We start from the raw sequence: 27,666 nt of genomic DNA on the forward strand, positions 1-27,666 counted from the left end.
TGTCTAGCATTTGCGAATGGGGTTCCTGTTTTTCTGATTTTTTTACTTTTCATTATTATGTGCCATGTTGCGTCAGATATTCATGTTTTTTTTTTTATATTTGTGGTAGTTTTTTTGCAGTGAGAATATTTTTTTCCTTAAAAGTTTTCCTGGATTGCTCGAAATTGTTGGGATGGTCTGTGTTAAAAACAGTATCTTTTTTAACGTATATCTGTACTGAAATGTCGAATTTCTAGCAAGTTGAAAATCCTGTGATTTTTAATTTGGCTCTATTTTTTGCAATGATTATGTAATGATCAGAACTACAGTCAGAATAGAATAGGTCTTAGTAGCGCTTATTTATGATCTTCAATGGCTGTTTATCATGACGTAATCAATCTGGTTGCGGCATCTATCACCAGGTAGTATCCAGATCCAGAGACGCCTGATATGTTGCTTGAACCATGTTAATTTTAAATAATTTTTTCCTCTGCACGAAATTGTTTCAGATGTTCGCCTCTTTCGTTTTGGTTGCCTATTCCATAATGTCCAGCTGTGTTTTTGAGATGGCTGTTTTATTTAACTTTTGCATTGAGGCCACTAATAATAACTTTAATCTCTGTATTGGGTATTTGTGCAAGTGTTTTTTTAAATTAGAATAAAAAAGGTCTGTGACTTCATCTGAAACATATGCAGCTGGTGCACGCACTTTAAAATGCTCTTTTTGCAGGGGTGTGTATTCAGTTTAACTGAAATGTTAACATTTCTACTTTCCCGTTAAATGTTGCTCTAGGATTGCCCGAGAAGAAATATATTGTATTAAAGATCTTCAGTTGAGTGTGTCTCTGAGATTCCAAGTTTGAATGAGCCATTTCTTTCTGGAGAATTTCAGTATTTCCTGGTACGTACCAGGCACCCACTGTATCGTATTCCGCGCAGATATTGATTTTGGTGTTGCATCACACACTATGACTTATATTATATTATTGTTATACTTCCCGTATCATTTAATATAATTTACATTATATCTTAGGCTTGGATCTAACCTTTTCGAATAATGGTCGTTGCCAATGTTGTAAATCAAAATTTTGGAGGAGAGTTATTTTTCAGACATTTTAAAGCGTTATAATGGACTGTTTGACATGGTTGATAACGAATATTAATTAAAAACATTACCACATATGCAACTGTACATTAAATAGTTTTTTTTAAATGACCCTTTATACAATTTTAGCAACAAAAAAAACGAAACCTGACATTTGCCCTTTTAGACCCAAAACAAAAAAGTCTTAAAAAAATATTATCATTATTTTTTTTCGTGCGACGCTCACAGGGCAGGTTTTACATTTCTCATCCAAAACCTAAAAAAAATGAAAAACATAATTCATCAATCGCTTTCTTATGATTTGGAGACTAAGATAGCCACAGCATTTAATCGCGAGCAGATAGAAGAGTTATCCCCTTCATGTTCGCTAAGGCGCCGTTCAGTCGAAGCCGATTAGTCGTAAAGGTTTCTCGTTCGTTATTTCAAGTCAGCGCAAAACCTAGTTTCAAATATTTCTCTCGGTGTATTAATGATAAAAATTGCAAATATTAATATGGAACCTTATACATCAAATTTATATCCTACTTTTTGAGGCAAATTAATTTAAATATACAGCTGTTTTAAATGTGAAATGACAGAACAAACTTATCATTAAAATAATTCAATAATTTTTTTTCAAACGCAAAAAAACATTTACAGATTTAGTAATGGATTTAGATGAATTGACCTAATATTTTAATTGATAAACAATAATTAATTATTGGAGTTTTTATTTATATATTTATTTTTTGCCAATTTTTGCCCCATTTAAAAATAAAAGTATATTTCGAATGACTGATAATAAAAAAAAGGGAGCCGATTTTGTATCATATTCTGTTTTAATTCTTTTTTGCAATGATACCAGTTCCAATACTGTGTTTATGACAAGGCAAGAATTAATTACGATAGAAAAACTCCAAGCTCCAGAGGAAAAAAAATGGGGGATCAGATTGATTTCATCCAAATAGAAATTGTAAAACGGATAGGTCGTGTTGGCGAGTTAAAGAAAACTATCTAAAAAAAATTAACTCGGTTTAAATTCAACTATACATATGTATTACGATGGGAATCAGCTCAAAAATAATGCAAATAAAATAAAGATTGCCATATATTTTTTCAATTTATATATATAAAACGTGGCTTGAGACATCGATTTTTATTCGCGTTACATACGCTTACGGTGGTCACCCGAAGATTCCATTTAAGGAGAGTACCGAAAGGATGAAGCAGCAAAAGACCATTGACCTGTGGAATTCTACACCCCTACCCCAGTTAATTTACGCAACGCAAATGGTACTCAGCTGCAAGACAGGCCGATGCTTCTAAGTTAGTTCAAAATATTTCATCTGATCCATCAGGTTCAAATAAATATAATCCAATTTACAGGGAGTTACTTGAAACTTTAGAAAATGATTTTCGGTCTTGCACGGATGGGTACGCTTTATTGACTGCCTTCTTGATATACAAACTGGCTGTTTAGAAATGGCAGGCTCGAAGGTTTGACAGCTAAATCGTTGCAAAAAAAACAAACTCACGATCAGCACAAATAAAAACTAGGTTTAATTGTGGACAAAAAAATTTTGGGTTTGGTATTTAGAATGATGGAAATAACGCCTGTAGCGGTGTCTGCAGAAATAACAATCTTAGATGTCGAATTAATAAGAAAAATGCATACGATTCAAATTGTTTTATCATACTTCACAAATATTTAATTCACGGACCTGATTTAACACAAAAATCAATACTGCCGATAGGTCAATTAACCAAAAAGGCGCAGGACGCACGTAAAAAAGATTTTTAAAAGTTTAGGGAGTACCACTCGAGGAAATCTTTTAATCTCATCTGATCCATTACTGAGAAAAATGAAAGAGAAAAATGGCAAAAAAATACCAACGAAAATATCTAATGAAGAGTAAAAAAAGTGCTAGTGTGATTCTATGTAGACGTTCCTTTAAAACAATTATAAATTTTAGGTTAAGCTGCACTTTGTCCAAATAATAAAAAAAATATGCTGATATGCAAATATAAATTAAAAAGACTGTGGTAATTAGCGTATATGTACTTGTAAATGGTAAATAAAGTACATATATTTATGACTTTGTCTCTTATTTTAATAAACATTTTATAAAATAATTTGGAAAAATTTAAATATGAATAACTCCCTAGGGAGGAAATCCAGCCAGTCTGCAAGCATTTGGACATACTCAAACATTGTTGAATTACTAACTGGTAAAAGAAGAAGTATAAAAAATGGAAAATTGTTTTCAGGCGTTGCCTAGTAGGTGATTTGGTTCAGCCGGATGAATCTCACCCACGTGATAAAGGTTTCAGCTCTTTTAATTCACAAAAGTCAACAGATGGAAGAGTCGAGAAAATGTGGATGTTCAAACATGGGCAGAATGGTGAATGTTACACAGTGTGTAAAGTGGCCACTTAAACCAGCCAATGACAGGTTATAAGCCCTGTAAATGCCTAGACTTCCATATTCCCTTCTCAAAAATGTTTTCCCTCTCCGTTGAAATAAATTTAAAATAAAAATAAACATTTTCAACATTACTCCTGCTTTGTTCAAATAATGTATTATTTACAGCTGCTACATAAATTCGATGGTATTTTAATTATTTGCTTTTTTTTTCACATGTATTTGCATGTATATCGTGATTTGCTACCTTTTTTCCTCAAGTTATTGAGAGCTGTGCAATATATGCTTAATCTGAGATGGACTTAGTATAATAATAACGCGTCTATTTATTTTAAATGTCTGATTTTTTCCGTTCCTCAGATCTTAATTGGACATGCAAAATCGTATTGAACGCGGATAATATTAAAAACGGTTTTTAGAGCCAACCCTGATTCAATTTTTAAAACTCCAACTAAACATTTAATATTCAGCAAGTAAAACATATTCTACATTTGGCCAGTATAGATCACAATTTCTGTGAGGGTTGTGATTTGTGATCTATTCAGACATTAAGGTTTTCACATTAAGAATAAAGTTTTAGCAGGTAAGAAAAACAACACAAGATACGTTATTTCTACTGATTTATTTTGTAAACTACGCAATTGAAATGGAAAAATACACGTGTCACGCAAAATGCTCTTTTGCTGGACATCTCCAGCCATCGTTCAGAAGAAATTTCTGAGGTATCTTTACTTAAGAGAGTGCGGATATTATCCGTGGTTGTACTTGTGAAAAGAAGAAATGCATACTTGCTTATGTATTTTTTCCGATTGATCCGTGGTATTACAATCAACATAGGTGTAACGGAGAATATTTTTCTTTATGTTCCTAATGACTACCTTAGACATAGACAGCTTAAGCTGTTTTACCTTCCTGCTTGCAGATCCAACCTGCCGATGGTAATGCAAGTAGGAAGAGCAATGTCTTTACTCAACCGTATCTCTTCGGATATCGACATCTTTCATATCAGTGATAAAAAGTTCAGAGAGGATAGCATTCTTTTTCTATAATTGCTGGGTATTTTTATTTTCCCATTTTTGTATATTTAAATTTTAGTATTAATTTTTTCGTTTTATGTATGCATTGAAATATTTTGTAATGTACATAAACGTTTAAAAAATAAATAAATAAAAATTATAAATTGGAAAAACCATTTTTTTTAAATGGTGGATTTTTTCATTTGCCTAAAATATTTCAAATACCCAGAAAAAATCGAATTCTAACTGAAATTGTATTTTATAAGGAACTTATTTTTCCACCTGCTTTTTCACAGTACAAGCTGCTCGATTGTAGAATAATCTACCCACTAAAATCAGAGACGCATTTTCTTTATTTACATTTAAATATTCAATATTGAAATGCCAATATCTGAATATTTGTATTTTTAATTTTTCCTCCTTCTTTCCTTTCCATCCCTTCTCTCTTCATTGTAAAGGGAAGATTTTTAGTTAATTTTAGTTTAATATATCTGTACCTTAAAGGATAAACCGCGGGAGTCCCAACAAACAAAATGTTCAGGAAATAAGATTTTGTCATTGCACGATTTCCAAAACATTAATTTTTTTTAACCAGATGAGATAATTTCAATCAATAAAGAACTTTCAATGTAAAAAAATATTATATTTTACATATTATATTAAACGACCATATTTGGGGCTACTGATGTTTTTCGCTACTACTACTACTACTACTACTACTACACGTTACCGTTAATTTTCGCCATATATTTTTGTTTTACCATTCTTTCTTCGTCCATTCGTTCTACGTGACCAAACCATCTTAAATACCCTTTCTTAATCTTATCAATTCTACTGGACTCAGATTTACACTCTCGCCTGATTTCATCATTCGTAACCCTGTCATACATTGATTTCCCACACATTCGTCTAAGAGATTGCATTTCAATCGCGTTCACTCGGCTTTCATCCTTCCTCTGCCAGTTCCATGTTTCACTTCCATACATAAGTGTTGGGGCTAAAACTCCGTTGTGCACTGCCAGTTTAGCTTCGGTTGACATATTTTTATTAGCAATTACTGTGCTTAGTGCTCCGTTCATTTTGTTGCCAGCATTCATTTTCATTTCAACATCTTTTTCTATTCTTTCATCCCTTGAAAACATGTTTCCTAGATACACAAGTTCTTCTACTTGTTCAAGACATTCGTTGTTTACATTTATTATGCAGTTAGTAACCTCACTTCCCCTTTCAAACACCATCACTATTGACTTACTTCCGTTCATCGCCAATTCGCTCTCCAGGCATACATCATACATTTTAGAGACTATTTTTTGTTCTGACTCGTTGCTGCTTTCTAACAGAACTTCATCATCAGCATACAACAAGAAGCTTACCAAAAAATAATTCATTTTTTGCTCCAATAATCATACATTATATCTCTTTCATACAGTTGTCCATGCATATATTAAGCAACCATGGTGACATTACACATCCATCGTTTTTTGCGTCGAAACAAAGTGGACTTTAGATGTTTATTTCAACTGAAGGAGGCGTTTTTATGACAATATGAACTTTTTGTGTTTTATTCACGTATTAAATAGCTTATTGCGATAATTTCTGCATTTTTAACTTCAAAACGGCAAAAAGTAGACTCCCGTGTTTTATCTACTAAGATATTATATGTGTTCAAATTAACAATAAAATTATTTATTAATGTACCTAGAAATTGCCTTAAGGTAATACGCCCGTCTTGACGTGTACATAAAATGTTAAATAAATATATTTATGCGCCTAACAAATTTACAGAATAGTATGAATCGATTAAAACAATCCTTCTTTACACTTTTTTTATATATTTAAATCTTAAAGTAGGGCACACATATCATACACATTGTTATGTGTGTTCCAATAATAACATTGCAAATATATTTAATTTATAAATTGTTTATCACATATGTCTTGACCATTATTTTAAATGTTGATATGTTTTTTTCTTCATAAATATTGTTTTCCATTTCGTAATACTTTCTAATTGCTTTAAATAAAATTGAATTTTGTGACTTTGCCTTTTTCCTAAATGGAAGTCTAATTTTGTTCTTTTCTCTAGTATTGTGATCGTGTTCATGCTGGTTCCGATCAATTTTTTTCCAAAATTCTGTTTTTTTATTAGAGTTTATAATTTTATGAACAAATATCATTGTATTGAAAAATATTCTTTGTTTATATGTTAATAATTTCATTTCATTTACCATCGACTTTACCCTCGTGTATCTGTTTTTTTTCAAAATGATTCTAAAGGCTTTATTTTGTAATACAGTTAGTTTATCTATGTTTTCTTTGTTTGATAAAAATAAAATGCTACAACAGTAGTTAACGTGTGGTTCAATAATTGCTTAAATAATTGTTTTAAATACCTTATTGCGATAATTTCTGCATTTTCAACTTCAAAACGGCAAAAAGTAGACTCCCGTGTTTTATCTACTAAGATATTATATATGTTCAAATTAACAATGAAAATATTTATTAATGTACCTAATAATTGCCTTAAGGTAATACGCCCGTCTTGACGTGTACATAAAATGTTAAATAAATATATTCATGCGCCTAACAAATTTACAGAATAGTATGCATCGATTAAAAAAATCCTTCTTTACACTTGATACATTTTTTTTTTAATTTGAGAGGTATCAGGCCCCTTACAACAGTGGGAAGTTAACAACCGAATTTTCATCAGGAAAAATGTAATATTTAGATTAAAAAAATCATTTAGGATACATCATTTTTAATTCATTTTCATACATTGTATTATGTTTATTTTGTAATTTTTTGGAACTTTTTCATACCATTTTTATTTGTAGAGTATCATAAATTTTATTCTACTTTTGTTACTAATGTTATAGTTTAAAATATAAAAACATCTGTAAATAAATATTGTTATCTGCATGTCCTTAAATAAGTTTTTTACAAAAACTCTTTGGGAATATTACATAAAATTATGTATTATGTATTATATGTTTTAAATTTAAATAAAAAATATTTTAAAAAGAAAAACATGTTTAATTACAGGTTACCGACGATGATACTTAAGCATATTGTTTTTTTAATTAAGTAATAATATTTTAAAGGAATAACCCACTAAGCCTCTATTTCGAGGCTTGTCAGCAGGTGGAATAGAGAGAATATGGAAGGAAGCTATGATAAAAAATCATTCTTAATTTTTTTCTTGCAACTGGCGGTAATCGAACCCGCGGCGCCAGTTTCACAGTTGGTTATCCAACCAACTGCGCCACTGTGCCTGACAACTGAAGATTTCAGTCTTTTAATTTTCCAATGAATCGAGGCGCAAAGCCCGTATCATCTTTATTTGTCCACAAAGTAAATCTTAATTTTCTGTACGAAAAAGTAAAAAATTGTATGAAATATGTTTTTAGACACGTTTAATTTAGAGATGCGTATTTCGTTTTTTTTAACAAAAGTGGCGATAACAGTTACCGTTTCACAAATTAAGCTGTTTCGTGAATTCGTTTCAAAAATATCAGTTTACTGTAGTGTGCAATCCCAAAGTTTTTGGAAACTAAAGATATCTCTGTTGACGTTCCATTGTACCGTACCTTATTGAAGCTCAAGCCATTGTCATTACAACAAATAAATGACCCGAGGACATATAATTTCAATTAGCATCTTAATCTCACATAAATATTTACAATATTTTGCATATATATAGCGATTGACTCTCTTTTGAAAAATATGTTGAGGGCATCCCAATATTTGCTAAAACTGAAAATGCACAAACTTGTAGTAAAGAAGTAATATATCTATTTTTATTAAACGTAAATGGGGCCTGGTAGAAGCGTTATACAAATATGATTACTATTATTTATGTTTAAATCATTAATTTTGTGATCAAATATTTTTACTAATGTTAGTAAATATTACTACCGGTTTCGAGACGTACCCATCTCATCGTCAGGACATTCACTACACCAACACGCAAATACTGAAATACACTTTCACCCGTACCATAACCATAGTGTAGGTACATAGTATTTACGAAAAAAACATAAATTACATGCAGAGTTAAAGAGGATGTAAACACCACCGAGATCAAACATGCACTAAAAATAGGTCAATAATATTCAGTAGTGTGTTGGAGAATAAATGGGCGGGGGGGTTGGGGAGAGGAGGGGCTAAGAAGTTAAAAGTAACGCGATTGGTTTATTTTTTTAATAAAAAAGTGAGCTTTATTAAAACGATATTTGATTATTTATGCAAGGAATATAATTTTTAAAGCTTTTTAAATGTAAAACACTTCTATGTTATTTAATTTATGTCCATTTTTTAGTATTTGAATGAAAAATTAAACCTCTGTATCCCTATTAAACTCGCAATTTGAGTTTATGAGATGATTGGCAAACTCTGAAAAAAAATATTATTTAAACATTTCATGTGATTTTTAATGCGAATATTAAAGCTACGTGACGTTCTCCTAATATGCCTCGATGGACACGCATTGCATCGTTATTGATGCACCATTAAGTTGTCAAATATATCACTTTGATCGTTACAATTTCTTATTTTCTTCAATTTACGAAGAAACAATAAATTTATGTAGTGAGTGTCTTAATGAAGAGACGGGTGCGTCTCGAAAACGGTAGACATAAAAAGTCGGTAAGTGGTTGTATACTAATATTTACTAAGATTGGTTAATGTAATTACTATTTATGTTTTGGCAGTAAAAAAAAAAAATACCTGTATTTAATTAGTCGTATTTTATTGTTTGTAGGAACGTAAATTATTTCTTAATTTTTATAAAATGTCAATAAAATACGTGCCTAAATAAAAACTAATTAGATAAAATATATCAAGATTATATATTTTAAAATTATTTATTTATTTTGCAAGGATGAACGTTGTTGTTAAGCTGGTAGGGTTTTTCCTACTTTTACAATGCGTCTACCCGAAGGACATCCTTAAAGTGGTTAAGGAATGGAAGGACATGGAATTTTATTTTCCCAGCGAAAAATTCAAGTTAAATATGACGAAAACCGGAGAGTACAAAAAGGGGACTTCTTATATTCTAGACGTTGATGTGCACTATAAACCCAGTAAGTCCTTTTGATAAGTGTTAATAAATCAAGCTATCAAATTTATTACATCATAAGCAAAACAATAACTCCCTACGTTCGGAGTTTTAAAACTAGTTTTTAACTCTGAATTCGGGCAAAGAAATTTCAGATTTCTGGGCCCCAAAATATTCAATATGTTACCTAAATATTACAAAACCATGACCCGAATTCAATTAAATAAATTTGTAAAAAAATGGTTACTGGATCTAGGTAAAGAAAAATCGGATAACTTTCTCAAAAATATTCTTAAATAATAAATTGTATATTTAAATATTGTATAACTCTATAATAAATTAACTAGTAGGTAATCTTACTTTAAATTAACTTAAAATACATTCTTAAATAATAAATGATATAAATGAATATTGTACAATTGTAATAGTAAATTAACTAGTAGGTAATGTTATTGATTATTTTTGCATAAAATTGTCTGCCTTAAAACAGGTTGTACTTAGTTAGGCAGATTAGACTTAATCCAGAAAAATCTATTACCTTAATCTATTATTGTAGTAGAGAAAGAAATTGTAATTTTTTGTTAATAAAGCATGATTATTATTATTTGAAATTGGCTATGTAACAAATATTGTGTATAAAACGCGTTTGAAATATTTATTTTATATTCATTATTTTAAAGCACATTATTACAAATATTTGACTTGGATAAATTATTTTACGGAAAAATACATTAAAAAAAATTACATTTATTATAAATGAAATTATATTATGTAATAGAGAACAAAAAGTATAAATAAAAACAGCATTTTTAATTATTTGTTCATTCTTTTACAATTGTCTTTTTTTCAAACCTGCATTGTGCACTTCTTGATAGAAATTTTATAGTGTGTCCTATATAATTATTGTGGAAGGTAGATACAATATTTTAATAGTGTAATGGCGTCGAAGAAAAACAAAGGTGACACACCTGGAAATTGCTGTTTTTGATTATAGGTATTATCACCGTTGCAAAATAACACTGAGCTTAAGAAGGTGATTCTTATGAAGTTTTTCTTACATATTCTGAATCTGCTTTTCATTTTTTTTCAGCAAATTTGATTTTAGAGTTTAACGCGTTAGAAATTTGGTAAATTTATTTTTTTTGGGAATGAAAGAAGTTCAAAATAATATAATAATTTATTTACGAACATATTTTCATTTGATTTTGCGTGTATTTCATTGCTGCTATGTATCTTTGAAGGTCCAAAGCAAGCATAATTTGGTTCCATTTTCCTCGGTAGCGCGATTCAATATGGCTAATGTCTTGGTGAAATCTCTCAACACATGATAAACAGCAGATTTGTGAGGCCCAAACCTCATCCTAATCTCTAACTATATACCCGAAGTGAAAGTATTATACAAGTTGCAATAGATATTCACTTAACGAATAACTGTAAAAAAAAAAAACAGAAAATAATGCACGTCATTCCCAAGAGTGCATAAAACCCTTCAACTTCAGGTACCAATGGTCAGGAATTCTCAAATCATCTAATTATCGCCCGAAATCAGATTTATCGAAACTTATACTTTTTTGAGGAAATAAAAATACAGAGTTAAAGCAATTTTTTTTAAGCGGTTACAAAAATTAGGGAAGAATAAAACATAAAGAACAATAAAGAATCATTTATCGAACCCAAAAGATAAGAATCCTTTGGAAACAGAAGCTGTTTATAAACTAAGTTGCCAAGGATGTAATAAAGTGTACATAGGACAAACAGGGCGCATAGCAAAGAAAAGGATTGACGAACACAAAATAGCGTGTAAACTTGGGCATCCTGACAAATCTGCAATAGCGGAACACACCCAGTAATTACAGTGCACGAATACTACTAGAGGCAATTGAAATACACAGACACCCAAATAACATACACAAAGACGACGGGCTGAAATTAAACTCAACATGGTTTCCAGCACTACACACTACAAAAATGAATAAAAATGTGCCTACTGCCGACTGCGATACGGTACAAATTACTAGTACTTAAACACATACTTTTTTTCTGCAATACACTCAGTATACTCTGAAGATGGCTCCAGCAATTCGAAACAAATTCAACAGACACAGTATCACCCAAAAAAGAAACATTATTTAATAAAACATGTAATTACAAAAAAAAACAGAATCAGTAAGAACAGTTCTTGTAACAAAATCAATGTCGGTCAGTGATAATTGTTTATTATTTTATGCCAGGCGGCGAGCGGAGAATCTTCGTCGCCATTCCACGATTTGCTGGTGGACGCCCCATGACTTTGGGGGTGGTGACTTCAGAAATGGGAGTAGGTGGACCGTTAGTGCGCCCTTACCCTGACTACTCCTGGCACGTCAATCAGACGACAAACTGTGACGGTATCATCTCTGTTTTAAGAATGATGGTAAGTGGTGATACTCGTATATGTCGGAGATTTGCGTCATAAGAAATCAACAAGGCGTTCAAAATGTGTTTTACCATGTATTCTATTTCGAAGCAGTTAATGGGGCAGTGAAAAAGGTGACTGGTATCTGAAACGCGAGACTGATCACCTTGCCTTCCAGGTAACAAAAGGTATCTAGAAAGGCTGCGATTAGAGTGCCGGTGCAGTTGCTCTTGCACCACTGGACGAGGATGGGAAAATAATGACGATGACGTTTTATTGCGGATACCGTCACAAAACTCAAAGGGACGTAGTTATGCAGAAAGTGTACAACCCTCAAAATGCTGTAAATGAGTAATTTTGGTTTCGATAGCATACTACGATATCTTTATGTGCTGAAAACGTCCAAACTCCAAGTGCTATACTTTTTTTGCCAATTGAAGCAATTTATAACCCACATCACGTCTATCACTGTTATATTAACTTTAAAAACTTCCAAGTGGTTCGCCTGTTTTATGCAACTCTTTTAGAGGCTAAACTAGCAGTTCACAACGGAGTTCTAGTGACAACTCTTATGTATGGGAGCGAAGTATGGAATTGGAAAAATGATGATGAAAGTAGGTTAAATGCTGTCGAAATGCGATTCCTCAGGCGAATGTGTGGTAAAACGATGTATTATAGATGCACAAATGTCGAGATCCGTGAAGTGTGTAAGGCTGAGACATGCATTATCAACAGAATCAAGAAAGGGGTGCTGCGTTGGTTTGGACATGTAGAGCCAATGGACAGCGAAAGAACGGCCAAAAGGATCTACGGTGCGAATGTTGATAGATGCAGAAAACGAGGAAGACCGAGAAAGACATGGCACAATCAAGTGCATCGAATATTTGAAGATGGACATGTAAAAAGTAGGAATAATCAGCGTGCGTGCATGAGAAGATGTATAAATGTAGAGAAATCTGTATGCCAAGATATAGTGATATGGCGTTCTATCCTTTCTGCCTACCCCTACGGGGAAACGGCGTGATAGTTTGTTTGTTGTTTGATTTATCAAAACCGGCATAAAACGTATTTTTACTATTTTGAGGGCTGGATGTTTTCTGCATAACTACGTCCAGTTAATGTTAATGTGTTATGCAAACTATCAAACTTCTGAGTTGAGTTTGACTGGTTTATTTATTGACAAACGAGCGCTTTTGCCTAAGTAGGGGTAGCCAGTTTGAGTATAACTCTACAATATGGACTCCTTACTACAACTGTCACCAAAATTTCTTGAAAGAGTCCAAAAAAATTCTTACGGTATTTAAATTTTAAACTTAGAATCAGTCATGAATTTTTGAATTACGATTTTTTACTAAAAACATTAAATTTGTTAAAACTTAACGATAGAAGAAAAATTAGAAACGGTTTAAATTTATTCAAAATTGAAAATTCAATATGGGATTGCCCTGAACTATTATCTCTCATCAACTTCAGGGTGCCTGGAAGAATGACTAGACAGGTGCCACCGTTTTGTAACAACAATTCACGGACAGTGTATACTTGTAATGCCGTATTAAACAGACTTCATGAACTCAACAATAGTTATTACCACGTATCTGATATATTTAGTGTAGGGTATTGTTCCCATAGAACAAACCTTTTGAACTTTTTCAAAGATGGTGAATGGTAATTATATTTATTTATTCATGTATTTCATAATATATACAGTTTTTTATTCACTTTGCCCAGCTGTATGAAACAATACTTATGATTTTCCTGTTGTATTATTGTAGAATGTTTTATTATTTAATTTTGTTTTTAACATTCATCCTTGAATTTTTTTAACTTTCTACTGAATATGCTGTATAATTTTTAGATATTTTTTTTGTATAAATCTTGGGTATAAGGAAATTCATGTTTTAAAAAAAATAAAAACAAATATTAAGCCAAATATGTTAGTATTATAAATTTTTGTCAAAGGCAGATTTGCCGTTTATGTTGATAAAATAAATAAATAAGACTGGACTTAAGGATAGTCTACTTAGGCACTTGCTGATAAAAAATAAAGTAATTTTATTACAACATTACGTTTGATTTTGAGCTGTCTTATCTAGCAACTCTAAACATATGATATGTCTTAAAACATATTTTGGAGTTTGCAGAACATGTTCTTAAAAATATCACGCATTTAACTTTCAAGATGGTATTTAAATTTTCCACATAAACAAAAAAGGAAGTACAATCAATAACTTAGAAATTTTAGAAATTAGAATGGCAGTAAATAACAATTGAAAAATTATCAATAATCAAATCAATTTAAGCATTCTGAATATGTTCTCTCTCCAATCCACACATAAACCCTTAGTTTCTCCCTCCCTTTTTCTCTCTTAGCCACATCTACTCTACCTTCACCGTATAAATATAAATCATGTTAGTTTGTAATTAGCCCCGAAGAAGGCTTGGTGTTTTGCCGAAACTAGTTAGTAATTAAATTATAAAAAATAATGTGGTACAAATGAAAAACAAAGTTACTTTATTACAGTATATTTGAAGCTTCATTGATATTATTGTAATATCGAAAGTTTTAGATAAGTTTTTTTTGTAATATAAGGTGGGGCAGAATTTGTCACCCGATGTTCTTTGACTATAATTTTTTTTATAAATGAACAATTTTGATTCTGCTTTTGGATTGTGTTTATTTAATATCTTGACGTTTTTTTCATTAAGTTGAGAAAATGATATCGGCCTAGGGGCCGCCACCAGAATTGTTTTCAATTTTCAATTATACTTATTCATACATTACAAAATGAAATATCTTAATTCATACATATAGAAATAATTAAAATAATGAGGTAAAATTAGGTATATATAAAAAAACACGTAAGTATACATAATATCCAGAGAATAATATGTTAAAAAGTAAAAGAATCTTGTAACTAAAAACTCCCTCAGAGACGTGAAAAATGTCAATGTCCGAAGTAATATTATTCAACATAGCCCTTCCAACAGGCATAACCATTGGCAGGTTGGTCCTGTATTTCGGAATGTAAAACAATCTATGCTGACGCTGTCTAAGGTAATTATCCGGAACATAAAAGCTAATGCTCCGCATAATTTCAGGGTTATCAATAATACTGCGCAACAATCGAAAGAAGGGCGTAGTTAAATACACATTCCTTCTAGTCTTCAACCTGCTGTAATCGAGCATACCCTGGAGAAACTAAGTGGAATAAAGCCATGGATAATATCAACACTTCCTCATGTAGAGAAACCGAAGAAATTTCTTCTGAACCTTCTCCACCATAAAAGAGTACTTCAACTTACACGGTCCCCAAATCATCGAGCCACTCTTGAGTCTACTTCGCACTAACGAGTTATGATGACCATATGGGCCGATTTATGGCATTTTCCTTAAATTTTTCTAGAACTTCCGGCGCTAGGTTCTCGCATTCTTGACGGATATTCTCTTTGAGTACTTTAAGAGTCTGAGACTTGTTAACATACACTCTTGACTTCAAGAAACCCCACAAAAAAGTCAGGAACGGTTAAATCGGAGGATCTTGCCGGCCAGTGTAAATCACTAAAATGAGAGATTAAGTGACCCGGAAATACAGCCCTAAGAATATTAGTTGTGGCTCGTGCAGTATGCACCGTTGATCCATCCTGTTGGAACCACATGTTCTCCAATCCCAAAATTCTCTGTAAATACCGCCGATTGATGCCCAATTGCGTGGCACGTCGTCTGGTCGATACTCCGGGATCCTCAGCGACATCTTCAGCCACAGCCGGGATATTCTCAGCAAAACGGCTGCTCCGGGGGCCAGCCATACCTGGCAGCATCTTATGTTGTCCCATACACTTCTAGGCGAGCGGCTTAACGACGCAGTGCTTATCCAGTTGGTGTTGGACGACCAGAAAATCTGCGCCTAAATTCATTCCTGTCTTGTTGGCGTGTATTTTGTATCTGTTTAATTCACAAATGTCAAAGCAGAACTCACAATTGCTGCCATTTGCAAAAGTTATGCCATCTTCCGATAAGGTGATGACTTTTGCGCCACCTTATATATGTATTTGTGTGAATAAACAAATAAAAAACATAATTTAAAAAAACACCAGTGTGTCACTTCTCCAACATTAATCATTAATTAAGTCACGTATGATCCAATACTATTTTCATGGATTTTGCCTATGCATAATCATAGGCTGATATTGATTTTATATTATCTATTTAATGCAAATTTTATATACATGCTACTTTCTTTCAGATTGACGAATGTTCTCGATTGTGGGTTGTTGACACAGGAAAAGTTGGTGGAAATGTAGTGTGCCGACCTCAAATTTTGGTATTCGATCTTAAAACTGATGAACTCATCAAAAGGTATCGCATTGGTCCCGATATTGCTGGAAATAATACTCTTATGGCCTCAATAGTAAGTGCTGGAAATTATTTATTATACGTTTACTGTAGTCAGGTCTTTAGTCTTTGTACATTATGCTATTTTGTGACTGTGTTTTTTTAAGTTGCAATCTTTTTGTATAAAAATTTGACCACATAATCGAATACCGCTCGCATCACCACTGGCTCAGTATCAGGCATAAAGAAACATTCACTTTCTATAATTTCTTCACAATATTTTACATAATCCCATTGCGCCTGTTTATCTGAGAGAGCTCTTCCAACCTCTTTCACAACATGGACTATCTCTTCGTTCTAGTAACGAGAGAACCCTTTTAATACTCACTCACCGGTCTAATTTGATTGCTAATTTGATTGTAGAATAATCTACCAACTAATGTTAGAGACGCCCCTTCTTCTCTCGTCTCTTCATAGAATAGTGTAAATTTTTAATTAATTTTTGTTTTAAATTTTGTATAAAATTATAAGATTCTGTATAATTACCTAAACTATGTCCATTTTGTCAGTCGGCCTCGTGGCGTAATGGTCAACGAGTTTGCCTACCATGCGAGAGGTCTCGGGTTCGATTCCCGACTTAATTGATATGAAATAATTATTTCAAACCAAAATATTTCATAGTTCCTGGGCTGGTATCTGAAGCTTAGGATTGATCATATTACCTTCTTGTAATAAAAAAATCATCAAGACACGCTGCGATTGGTGTACCAATGCAGTGCCCTATGCACCATTAGATGCGGAAAGGGAATGATGGTGATGATGTCCATGTACTTGTACTTTTCTCAAATTGAACGGATTGGGCAGGTAGGGAGAAATTGCCTTAATGCAATATGCTTCGACGTTATTTATTTATTTATTTATTATATATACGGCCTAAGCCAATTACAACAGTTACATTAAGAAACATAAATACAAGAAACTGAACAAAAAGAGCATAAAACTATTTAGCAAAGACAAACAAGGGCGAAACAATAAATGTATTCAATATATTAATAAAAACGAAAGACCTAAGACTTCGAGCTAAACCATGCCAATCCAACTTCATCCCACACTGTTTATGTTATATGTTTATGAATTGTATAATTGTATGTAAATAAAAATTAAAATGAATAAAAATAAATACAACAATGTTTGGGTATGTCTAAATACTTGCAGACTGGCTGGATTTCCTCCCTAGGGAGATATTCATATTTAAATTTATTTCAACAGAAAGGGAAAACATTTTTGAGAAGAGAATATGGAAGTCTTAGCACTTACAGGGCTTATGACCTGTCATTGGCTGGTTTTTAATTTTTAAAAATTATTTTTTATTTATTATTAAACAAATTAAAATACAATATTACAACTAAATACAATTTTTTACAATAATCAAATACATATATTTTCATTAACGTTTCCCATTACGTAAAAGAAATAAACAATTTGTGTACATAATGGGGAGTGACGTCTTACAATAGATTATTTTATTTTAATCAATAGTATTTGTGGCCACTTTACACACTGTGTAACATTCACCATTCTGCTCATGTTTGAGCATCCAAATTTCATTTGCAGGTCATAGGCCCTGTAAATGCCTAGACTTCCATATTCTCTTCTCAAAAATGTTTTCCCTCTTTGTTGAAATATATATTTTTTTTAATACCCTTATTACTATTTAATGCATACGTTGTTAACTAGGCAGTGGATGTCAAAGATCCGAAGGCGGGATGTCAAGATACCAATATTTATATAACTGATATATACAACAACTCGATTAATGTATACAGCTTATTAAATGATAAAATCTGGAAAGTTACTGATAACACATTTAAACCAGACCTAACAAAGGTGAACTTCACTATTGCAGGTAAAAATTATAACTTTCACTCACTATCAGAATTATTTTTTTACACGAAAATTCTTGGTGAAATGTCATTATATAATTTAAGAAACAAAAAATATAGTTTATTTACCCATATTTCTACTAAGACAACCATTATCGACAAAACGAAATAAGGAGGGCTGTAGCTCAATCACAAATAACTATCGTCGTGCTAATAAGCGACGAGATAACAATATCTTCTACTACTTTGACATGAGTCTCTTTCATGTATTTTTTTTTCTTTTTTATAATATGTACGTATTGAATATATGTTTGTAATGTAGATGTTATATTTCAAATAAATGAATTGAATCTTACCATGGTTGTTTTTCGTATTCGCGATCACAATGCAACACCCGTGAACACTTTATATTAAATGTCAAAATATTTGCGTTTCGTGACGTATAATCTTGCTGCACAATCACTAATTTAAATTTCACCGGTGTAAATATGGAAAATATTCCAAAACTAATGATTATGAAAATTTTTTAAATAATGAAATTAAATTAAATCAATGAAACTTCTTCGTTTGGTTTTACTTTTTATTATTTTGACCAACGAGCGCTTTCGCCTAAGTAGGCATCTTCAAGACTGGTGAATTGTTTACAACATTTACAGTTTTTACACTATTCTTAACATATTTTGAAATTTGAAATTTTTATACCATTTATTAAGAAGTATCAACAAAAAACATCAACATCCCAAAACTGCTAATTTTATTACTCACGATATTTATTGCATTTAGCCAGCGGTTGGCAATTCAAATGTCAAGAAAAGCAGTCGCCATAGTAATTGTAATTTTATGTTCACTTTTTTTTATATCACATACTCCTTACTATTTTGCAAATGCAATATATTGTCTTATTTTTTATAGTAAACGCCGATATTTCGCCAGTAAACTGTATTTATTTACAAGAAAAATAAAAAAACAAACCGCTACGAGCGTTGACTTATGTCTGCAATAACTTAAGCATGTTCATTATTGCTCATTGTGATCGCTCAAATGTTTAGCATGTTTTTAAGCACGTCGATAGTTATTTGTGATTGAGCTACAGCGGGGCAATTATAAACGCAAACCTAATCGTTACCACTGGCGGTTCCTGACCGAAAACATTGGCAGTGCATATCTTTACATTTTGTCAACTTGTAACTTGCATATTAAGTTCAATAATATTATAACAATATGGCCGGTCTGACGTGATAAACGGGCAATAGTATGACAAATAACAGCCCGCGCATCGGAACTAAGAACGCTAAATTCGCCTAACATTATACGCACGTTATAGGATACTAAATCAACTATATTCGTACTACTTAAACTTTGAATATGCGCATGCGTTGGCAATGCCCGGAGTGTGTATATTATCTTCTTCCTAACGCACTATTCACCAGTATGAAGCGTTCTCTATCTCCCTCAAATGACGATCTTAGGAGAAATGACATATTTCATACAAATTTAGGGTAAAGAATTGTGCAAAACAGAACATGCACAGGGACGATTGCGCATGCGTAGACAAGATGTGAAAATCGTCCGCTAGAGTCGATCTCGCTAGATCTTTTGGCGCTAGTATTGAATATTACGATGTTTATGAGTATAATATTGCAACGAATCCCTGTTTTGTTGAAGCTACCTATAACATATCTTTGCTATCAATAAATTACTCATTTGTTTGCACATATTTTTACTTGGCAGTGCACTGCACTTATGCACATACTAAGGAACCGCCTCTGATCGGTACATACCGAGACGGTATACATATTTTCTCTACTATCTGTACCTTCCTCGGTATGGTGAACCAACAAGTCGGCACCTGTTTTTATAACGTCATCTCAGATGTCATTTGAAAACATTACTCCGCGTAAAATGCCAAATTAAATTAAAAATTCTCTTTTCTATTTTATACAAAAAGTAACAACCTTAAAACGATTTTAAATTGATGTAAATCTCAAAGCAAAAGATGCTCAGTAGAACGTATTTTTTATCACTTTTAATGCGGAGATATGTGTACCGTGGAGTACTTGAGCCCTCGGTACATATAAAACATTTACAAATCTGCTTTCCTTCCATACTTTTACTTTTTATATATATTGAAAATTTTTATATTTTTTTCATTATGTATTTTTGTATAATTTAATTTAGTACATACTATTATTTGGCATATGATTTATTGCTCCTATTTCTTATATTTCTTACGTATTGAGTGAGTTTTTAGAAAACATATCTCAATTATCATTTCACTTATGCTTTTATATATATATTCTTTTTCTGTTGATTTAAATGATACTCTTATTTTTTTTTTTTAATACTACTATATTTTACTATTATTTCGTTGATTTTAATGATACCACTATTTTGTATATTTGATTATGTGTGATTCTTAATTTGTATAATTTATATTTTAAAAGTTATTTCTGATTATCTTTTTTGCATTGAATTCTTTGGAATTTGATTATTTATTACATTTACCTTTTTTTTTCTAGATTGTTATTCTATGTCATTATAATTTGATCTAATTAATTTAACTATGTATTTTTATTGTAATTTATTGTGGCTTGACACGGGCATAGCCTAAAAAGCCTTAATAAGTTCATAAATATTTAAACTAGTGTAGTTTTGAATGAATAAATAAATATCGATGTACTTACCTTAAAAATTGAAAATTCAGGGTAGGTAGTATATCTTCATGATCGCTCGGGAGAATTTGTTTTCAACTATACCGTCATAGTGAAGCTTAAAATTTCGTGTCTTCCGATTGTGATTGATTCGGATAGTTTGGAGTAATCACGATGCAAATGGTAATGAATGAAAACGCTTATGGCTGTCGTCTGATAAAAGTAAGGAAATCATCCGATTTTGGTATTTTTCAAATACTTTTATGTGCAATTATATATCTTGTTTTTAGGAGAAAATTTGATCTAAATATTTATTTTCTACAGTATGTTTTTAGCGAAACTGTAAAATATATACCAGCTATTCGACGGCAATAATAATTGTTTTTATTTTGTTAATTTATTAATTTTATTCCTTCAGAAAAAAATATCAAAATCCTTCATTTTTTCAAAAGCGCGATTTTAAAAGAACGGCAACTTGAAATTCTTACCTTTTATCAGACTACAGTCTTAACAGACAATCGCTAGTAAAAAAAAATATAATGTGTAATAAGTATGTTATTTAATATTTGTATATAACCACTTACCGACTTTTCTATGTCTACCGGTTTCTAAACGCATCAGTCTCTTCGCCAGGACACCAATCAAACTAACATGCAAAACCCACTATACACCTTCATCATAGTTGTTGCACAAAAATATAAAACCAGCACGACATGCATTTTAGATAGCCTTTTCAACTATTTATTTTTCAAAAAACCTTTTTCAAATATTTCTCAAACAACATATAAATTTTTCATAATTTAATCATTGCATGTTTGTTCTAATCAGTGCGTGTGCTTATTAAAATGCATATCGTGTTTGCATGTTAGTTTAATTGGTGTCCTGACAAAGAGATGGGTGCGTCTCGAAACCGGTAGACATGGAAAAGTCGGTAAGTGGTTATATACAAATATTTAATGACATTTAGTTAAATTTTTGACCAGAAAGTTAATGCTTTAAATATTAATAATATGTATTAGGTATGTCTATTTATACGCTTAAAATGCAAAATTAGTAAGAATACTTTTTATGTTATTTGAAAAACAAAATTAAACAGTTAATATTTTTGTTTCATTTTATCATCGTTTAATTATTTATTAAATTCACACTATGAGCCAGCTCTCCGTTGTATTTTATTAAATATAATACTCACGTCTTAAGACACGATTATTTTTTGCAAGCATGGGTTTATCATGGGATTATCTTTTAAAAGAATGTCTTGTTTGTCTGGAAATTGGTTCATATTTTTCCTGTTTTCCCAATTTACCTTTTTTTTACATCGATTATGATGAATAACGCACTCGTTGGATTATATTTTATTCGCATTCTTTAGGCGATATCGTGGAAATAAAAAATGGCGTCGCTGGAGTTGCTTTGTCTCCCTACAAGGAAAATTGTGAACCGAGAACCCTTTACTACCATCCTCTGACTTCTGTAACGGAAGGGAAGGTCAAAACTTCCACTTTGCTGGATGAAGACGCTTGGAACGCGAAGAAAAACATGTCTTCGAAATTCACGGTGAGTTTTATCACACTATATTTATTAACATATGCAGAAAACTTATAGACTGAATTATCTAAATCTATCTTTTTTAAGTACTTCTAGAAGTAACAATAAAATATTTATCAAAAATAGATTAACATATTACAACAGAGATGAAGAGATGAAGAGTCAATCATATTTCATCAACAGAGGCCGCTATTCTCCATTTGTAAAAATACCCTATTCCGGAAGACTTTATTATAACTAATTCATTGAATTGAATATTGTATATTTAACAAAGGTGGTCGAAGTTCGTTTTATTTCAATGTCAGTCCATGAGTGATAGTTTTTAGTTATTTTTTCAAATTCAAATTGTGTCTTGGTTAAACCGTTATTGCATTTTTTTTATGAAATAAAATTAAACTGCATAATTCATAGTAGTTCAGGCAATCTATTTTTGAACAATATTTTAAGTTTGTCCAAATTTTTGTAGACAAGGACTGGATTCAACTCCCTGGGGAGCTGTTTATATTAACATATTATAACAGAGATGAAGAACATTTAAGAGAAGGTAATACAGAAGTCTAGGCATCTACAGGGCTTTTTTTCAGCTCTTTAACTTCACAAACATCAACAGATGAAATAATCGAAGGAATATATGTTCAAATATGGGCAGAATGGTGAATGTTACACAGTGTGTAAAGTGGCCACTTAAACTAGCCATTGACAGGTCATAAGCCCTGTAGATACCTAGACTTCTATATTACATTTTCTTAAATGTTCTTCATCTCTGTTGTAATATGTTAATATATACAGCTCCCCAGGGAGTTGAATCCAGTCCTTGTCTACAAAAATTTGGACAAACTTAAAATATTGTTCAAAAATAGATTGCCTGAACTACTATGAATTATGCAGTTTAATTTTATTTCATAAAAAAAATGCAATAACGGTTTAACCAAGACACAATTTGAATTTGAAAAAATAACTAAAAAACTATCACTCATGGACTGACATTGAAATAAAACGAACTTCGACCACCTTTGTTACATATACAATATTCATTTCAATGAATTAGTTATAATAAAGTCTTCCGGAATAGGGTATTTTTACAAATGGAGAATAGCGGCCTTTGTTGATGAAAGATGATTGACTCACACGCGGAAGGTTCCGGGTTCGATTATCGGTGATAACACAATAAAAAGTTATTTTTCTCAAGCCTGGGTGTTCTGTGCTGTTAATTCACCACTGTAATTAGGCCTTCTAGCCTGTTTTGGTGCAAAAAGGCAGAATATGTTGAATGTTGAGAGCGGATTCTTACGATTCTAATATGTTTTATCCTTGTTTTATCAATGTTTAAAAACCAAGTTTTCATTATAATTATCGTGTTTGAAAAAAAAGGAATCATGTCAATTTGACTTACGAACATTACGTACAAGTTTGAGGCGGTAACGTAATACGTGCCGTTTGTTAAAAAGGCTTCAAACTTAAAATAAATGTTGATTACATGAAACCTCTATTTTTAGGTAATTTTCACTATAAACGTGTCTATGAATGTGTATCTGTAATCAACAAATGTACGTGTAATATTATTTATAAATAAATAATAAACTCAAAATATGCGTATTTTAAACTTCTTTGAAAAAAAAAATACCGTTACTAAAATATTAATTCGTAATATTTTGCTTATTTAAAAATAATCGTATAAAAATAAACGTTAACAGACCACCGCATTATGGAAATATTTAATATTTAAAATTAGAAAGCTAGTTATCAATGTGTTTCTTTTTTGGGTGATACCGTGAGTGTTGGATTTGTTCCGACGTTTCGGCTACCATTGCAGGACCCATCTTCAGGGTAAAGAAACATATTGATAACAGTGATCGTGAAAACCTTCGCACCTATAGAAAGCTAGTTGTTAACATTTTAATTGGATTGGATCGAATCTGAATTATAACCCCCCTTTTACAAAATAAATGAGCAATTTTTATAAAAATGAACATATGAGATGTATGTATAACTTGAAATGCGTTAACTATTGTGTGGCTGTGATGTCACACTCGACATGGATACAAGATTTAATATATCTCTCTTATTTTTTTAAAAGATGAACTCCTGTTTTATGTAATCTTCAAATGGATATTTTCACACCAGATTTCGAAAGTAAAATTTATTTAACTATGCTGGATGTTTATACAAAAAATATTTATCCTTGCTACGCGAAGAATGAAGGTCTACTAATTCAACGACACATCTGTATAAGAGAGAGCACAAAGATAAAACTCATAACAAGACTTTCTTAGATATCTTAACTGGAGATGCAGGTATACCGATCTCAATTATATGTCTTCTTGCAAAAAACACCACTTGCTTACTATTAGACATGGGGGTGCTTCATGACATACTTAGTGGACGCCTTGATAGTCCGGCTCTTTTGTCGGAGTTATCATTAAATGTCCCCTACCGCAACTGTCACACGTCGAGCTCTCTATTTCATGTGCCAGCAGTTCGTACGAACTATGCCCAGAACTCTCCACATATACGTTTTGCTCGTGAATATAATTTGAACTTTCCCCTTATTAGTCCATTTGATTGTAAAAAAATAACATTTAAAATGCACGTCTTAAAACATATTTTTTTGTCTTATACTTTCAATAATAAAGTCTTATTTTATCTTATTTTATTTTATTTTATCTCTAATTCTTAATATTTATATTTTCGACACTTGAAACTTGTGCAATATTTACACACATGTCCACCCTCATTTCAATATAACACCCACTCACTCACCCTCTCACTCACTTACACTCACACAAACACACTAGTATGTATTGTATGTGTATTTAATGTATTTCTGTGAATATCTGTCATTGGTTTTATTCTCTGTATATTTTATTTGTTATATTTTTGTTACATGTATTACTTTTGATATCCCCAATAAAAAATTTAAAAAAAGGAAGACAGAGACACTGTTCTCTGGTGGGTGTTGTGTTAAACAATTCCAGTCTTCAGTCGGTGATGACAGTGATGGTGGACGCACGCGCATAATATAAGCGGCGTATTTATGATTTTTAATTTATTTTTCTACAACAGTGCTAAATATATGCTAAATATATGTATAGATAAATGATATGTTTATTTGCATAAATTTTGGAAAAGGAATTATTAAACATTATGTCTACATGTTTTTTTTTAGAATGTCTGAACGTTAGAATATTCCGTCTTTTAATCGTGGTAACACGATGTTACATCAGTGCGCGTAAAGGGATTATTTACCACAGTCTTTTAAGAGTTAAGTCAAAATAACGGCTTACCGTAAATTTGAAATTATTTTACCTAGAAACCATAAAATGAATTGATAGCGTTTAAATCGTGTTTGATTTCAGACATTGCCTGGTCGGCGTCCGTCTCAATCGGTAGCAGAAGCCATGGATCGCAATGGAATTCTTTACTTCGGTTTGTGTACTGAGACGGCCATCGCCTGCTGGGATTCTTCGACGGTGTTTTCTCCCAAGAACTTCCATTACGTTGCCCAGGACCGGACAACTCTTCAATATCCGAGCGGGATGAAGGTAGTCACCAATCATTTAGGAGAAGAGGAGTTCTGGGCGGTAACCATCCGGTACCAGAAAATACATACTGGATTTATAAACGCGACAGAAGTCAACTTCAGGATCCTGACCGCCAAAGTCAAAGATTTAATTAAAGGAACGAAATGTGACCGCTATAACGCGGGGGGATACTAACCGCAATACGTGCATTGAGGAATTCAAAATGAATCAAAATGAGAATATCTGATTACAGGAATAAAGAATTAACACTATATTTTTTACTTCAATGTAACCCTTAAAATTCTGGTTGAAGGTACATAAGTTTCATCATTATATGCATTTTGTTGGTGCTATTCAATCCTCATTAGTGCACTACTGCATTGGTAGTAGAGATGGGCATTTCGGTTTTTTTTAAAATAAAAATGGCAATAACAGTTACCGTTTCACAAATAAGGCTGTTTCGTGAAAACGTTTAAAAAATAACAGTTCAGTGCAGTGGGCGACACCCCCTCTCCAAAATGTTCTCAATTTTAGTATTTTAAATAATTTTTTTGGCTTCGCTGTCGCATAAAATATTAAATTACAAATAAAAAAAAATAAGTTTTTTTCCGTTGCTCAATTTTTGATAATAAGAAGCGAAAAAATACTTATTTTCCGAAACATTTTTTAATTTTTTAAATTATTATTTACTGTACGAGTATTTTATAGGAACCTCATTTTATGGAATAACATTAATATTTTTTAGCTTTAAACTTTTATTAAATGCAAATAGAGACCTTTAAATTCACAAAATGTCCTTTTATTTATATATATTTTATACCTATAATTATGTTTTGATACGGATTATATGCGTATTACATGTACTTAATTATTAATGTAACATTTTTAATAAATTACCCATGTTAAAATATTAACAAATACAAGAAATTGTCAGCTCTAATTATTTGATTATACGGGCGGTCTTTTTTTACTTCACGTTTATGCGAGCGTACACTAAAATTGAGTCACATAGTAAATTTGGCATTCCTTTTATACAAATGGTAGAGCCAACATTTAAAAGAAATTGTTCACTTAAGTGCCTCATTACTGTATGTGAATTCCGACAGTATTGTATGGAGTTGGGATGAATGGCGCAAAAACGTAAAAAATATTTTAAAATAAGTAATTACCCTAGTCATATTTTTAAACAGTTTCATTGAAACGCAGTTGTTTTTAAGTATCCCCGTTCTTTCAAAATGTCTTAAAGGTTACAACTGTTTAAGACACTGTTTCAGTTTACTATGCTTCTCCGTTGTAGAAACACCTTCAGCTTTTGGTGTATAACGACTAACGATTTCGCGCTGTTTAAAATTTCGAATATTTTAAGAAATAGAAAAAGGACTGCGTAGGTAGGTGAGAGGCGGAGTGAAGATGAGCCGGAAGAATTCATGCGTATATGTGTATGTTTTTCTTCTTTGGGAGATAACAATACGAATAGGTAGGTGTTATGAATAAAGATTAGAAGTTAGGGCGAAGCGCGGTAAGCGAAATGTATTTTTGTACTTCTGCGCTTAGTGATTAAGTTTTTTTTTTAAACGTTTAAATTTATTTTTGTTAAACTGTTTTAAGCGTTATGGAAAGGTAACTGTTTTAAAACAGCAGTTACAATTTTTTTTACCAACTCTAACTGGTAGTACTAGAGATGCGCCGAATATTCGGTAATTATTCGCATTCGACATATTAGGCGTGGTCTTATATGTTCGGTATTCGGTATATTTTTTACTGTTGTTTACCGA

General features: G+C 31.7%; 1 protein-coding gene across 1 annotated transcript; it reads left to right on the plus strand.

The window, feature by feature from the left end:
• Positions 1–3,960: 3,960 nt before the first annotated feature.
• Positions 3,961–26,683, plus strand: LOC148273705 (royal jelly protein-like protein). Its single transcript, XM_088238334.1, has 7 exons — positions 3,961–4,068; positions 9,383–9,585; positions 11,792–11,973; positions 16,200–16,364; positions 18,026–18,194; positions 22,195–22,379; positions 25,727–26,683. Exons 2-7 carry the CDS (start codon positions 9,384–9,386, stop codon positions 26,084–26,086), a joined length of 1,263 nt encoding a protein of 420 aa, XP_088094460.1. The 5' UTR covers positions 3,961–4,068; position 9,383; the 3' UTR covers positions 26,087–26,683.
• Positions 26,684–27,666: the final 983 nt, after the last annotated feature.

This window comes from Micrasema longulum, unplaced genomic scaffold, assembly GCF_059751315.1.
Source record: "Micrasema longulum isolate JH-2025_06_02 unplaced genomic scaffold, ASM5975131v1 h1tg001863l, whole genome shotgun sequence".
Lineage (NCBI taxonomy): Eukaryota > Metazoa > Arthropoda > Insecta > Trichoptera > Brachycentridae > Micrasema > Micrasema longulum.

What these genes read in the sequence shown, in the direction of transcription:
- LOC148273705 (XM_088238334.1), top strand. Translation starts at nt 9,384, where the DNA reads ATGAACGTTGTTGTTAAGCTGGTAGGGTTTTTCCTACTTTTACAATGC. An exon ending in TGATGTGCACTATAAACCCA is followed by an intron (nt 9,586 to 11,791) that starts GTAAGTCCTTTT and finishes ATTTTATGCCAG; the next exon opens with GCGGCGAGCGGAGAATCTTC. An exon ending in TCTCTGTTTTAAGAATGATG is followed by an intron (nt 11,974 to 16,199) that starts GTAAGTGGTGAT and finishes ACTTTCTTTCAG; the next exon opens with ATTGACGAATGTTCTCGATT.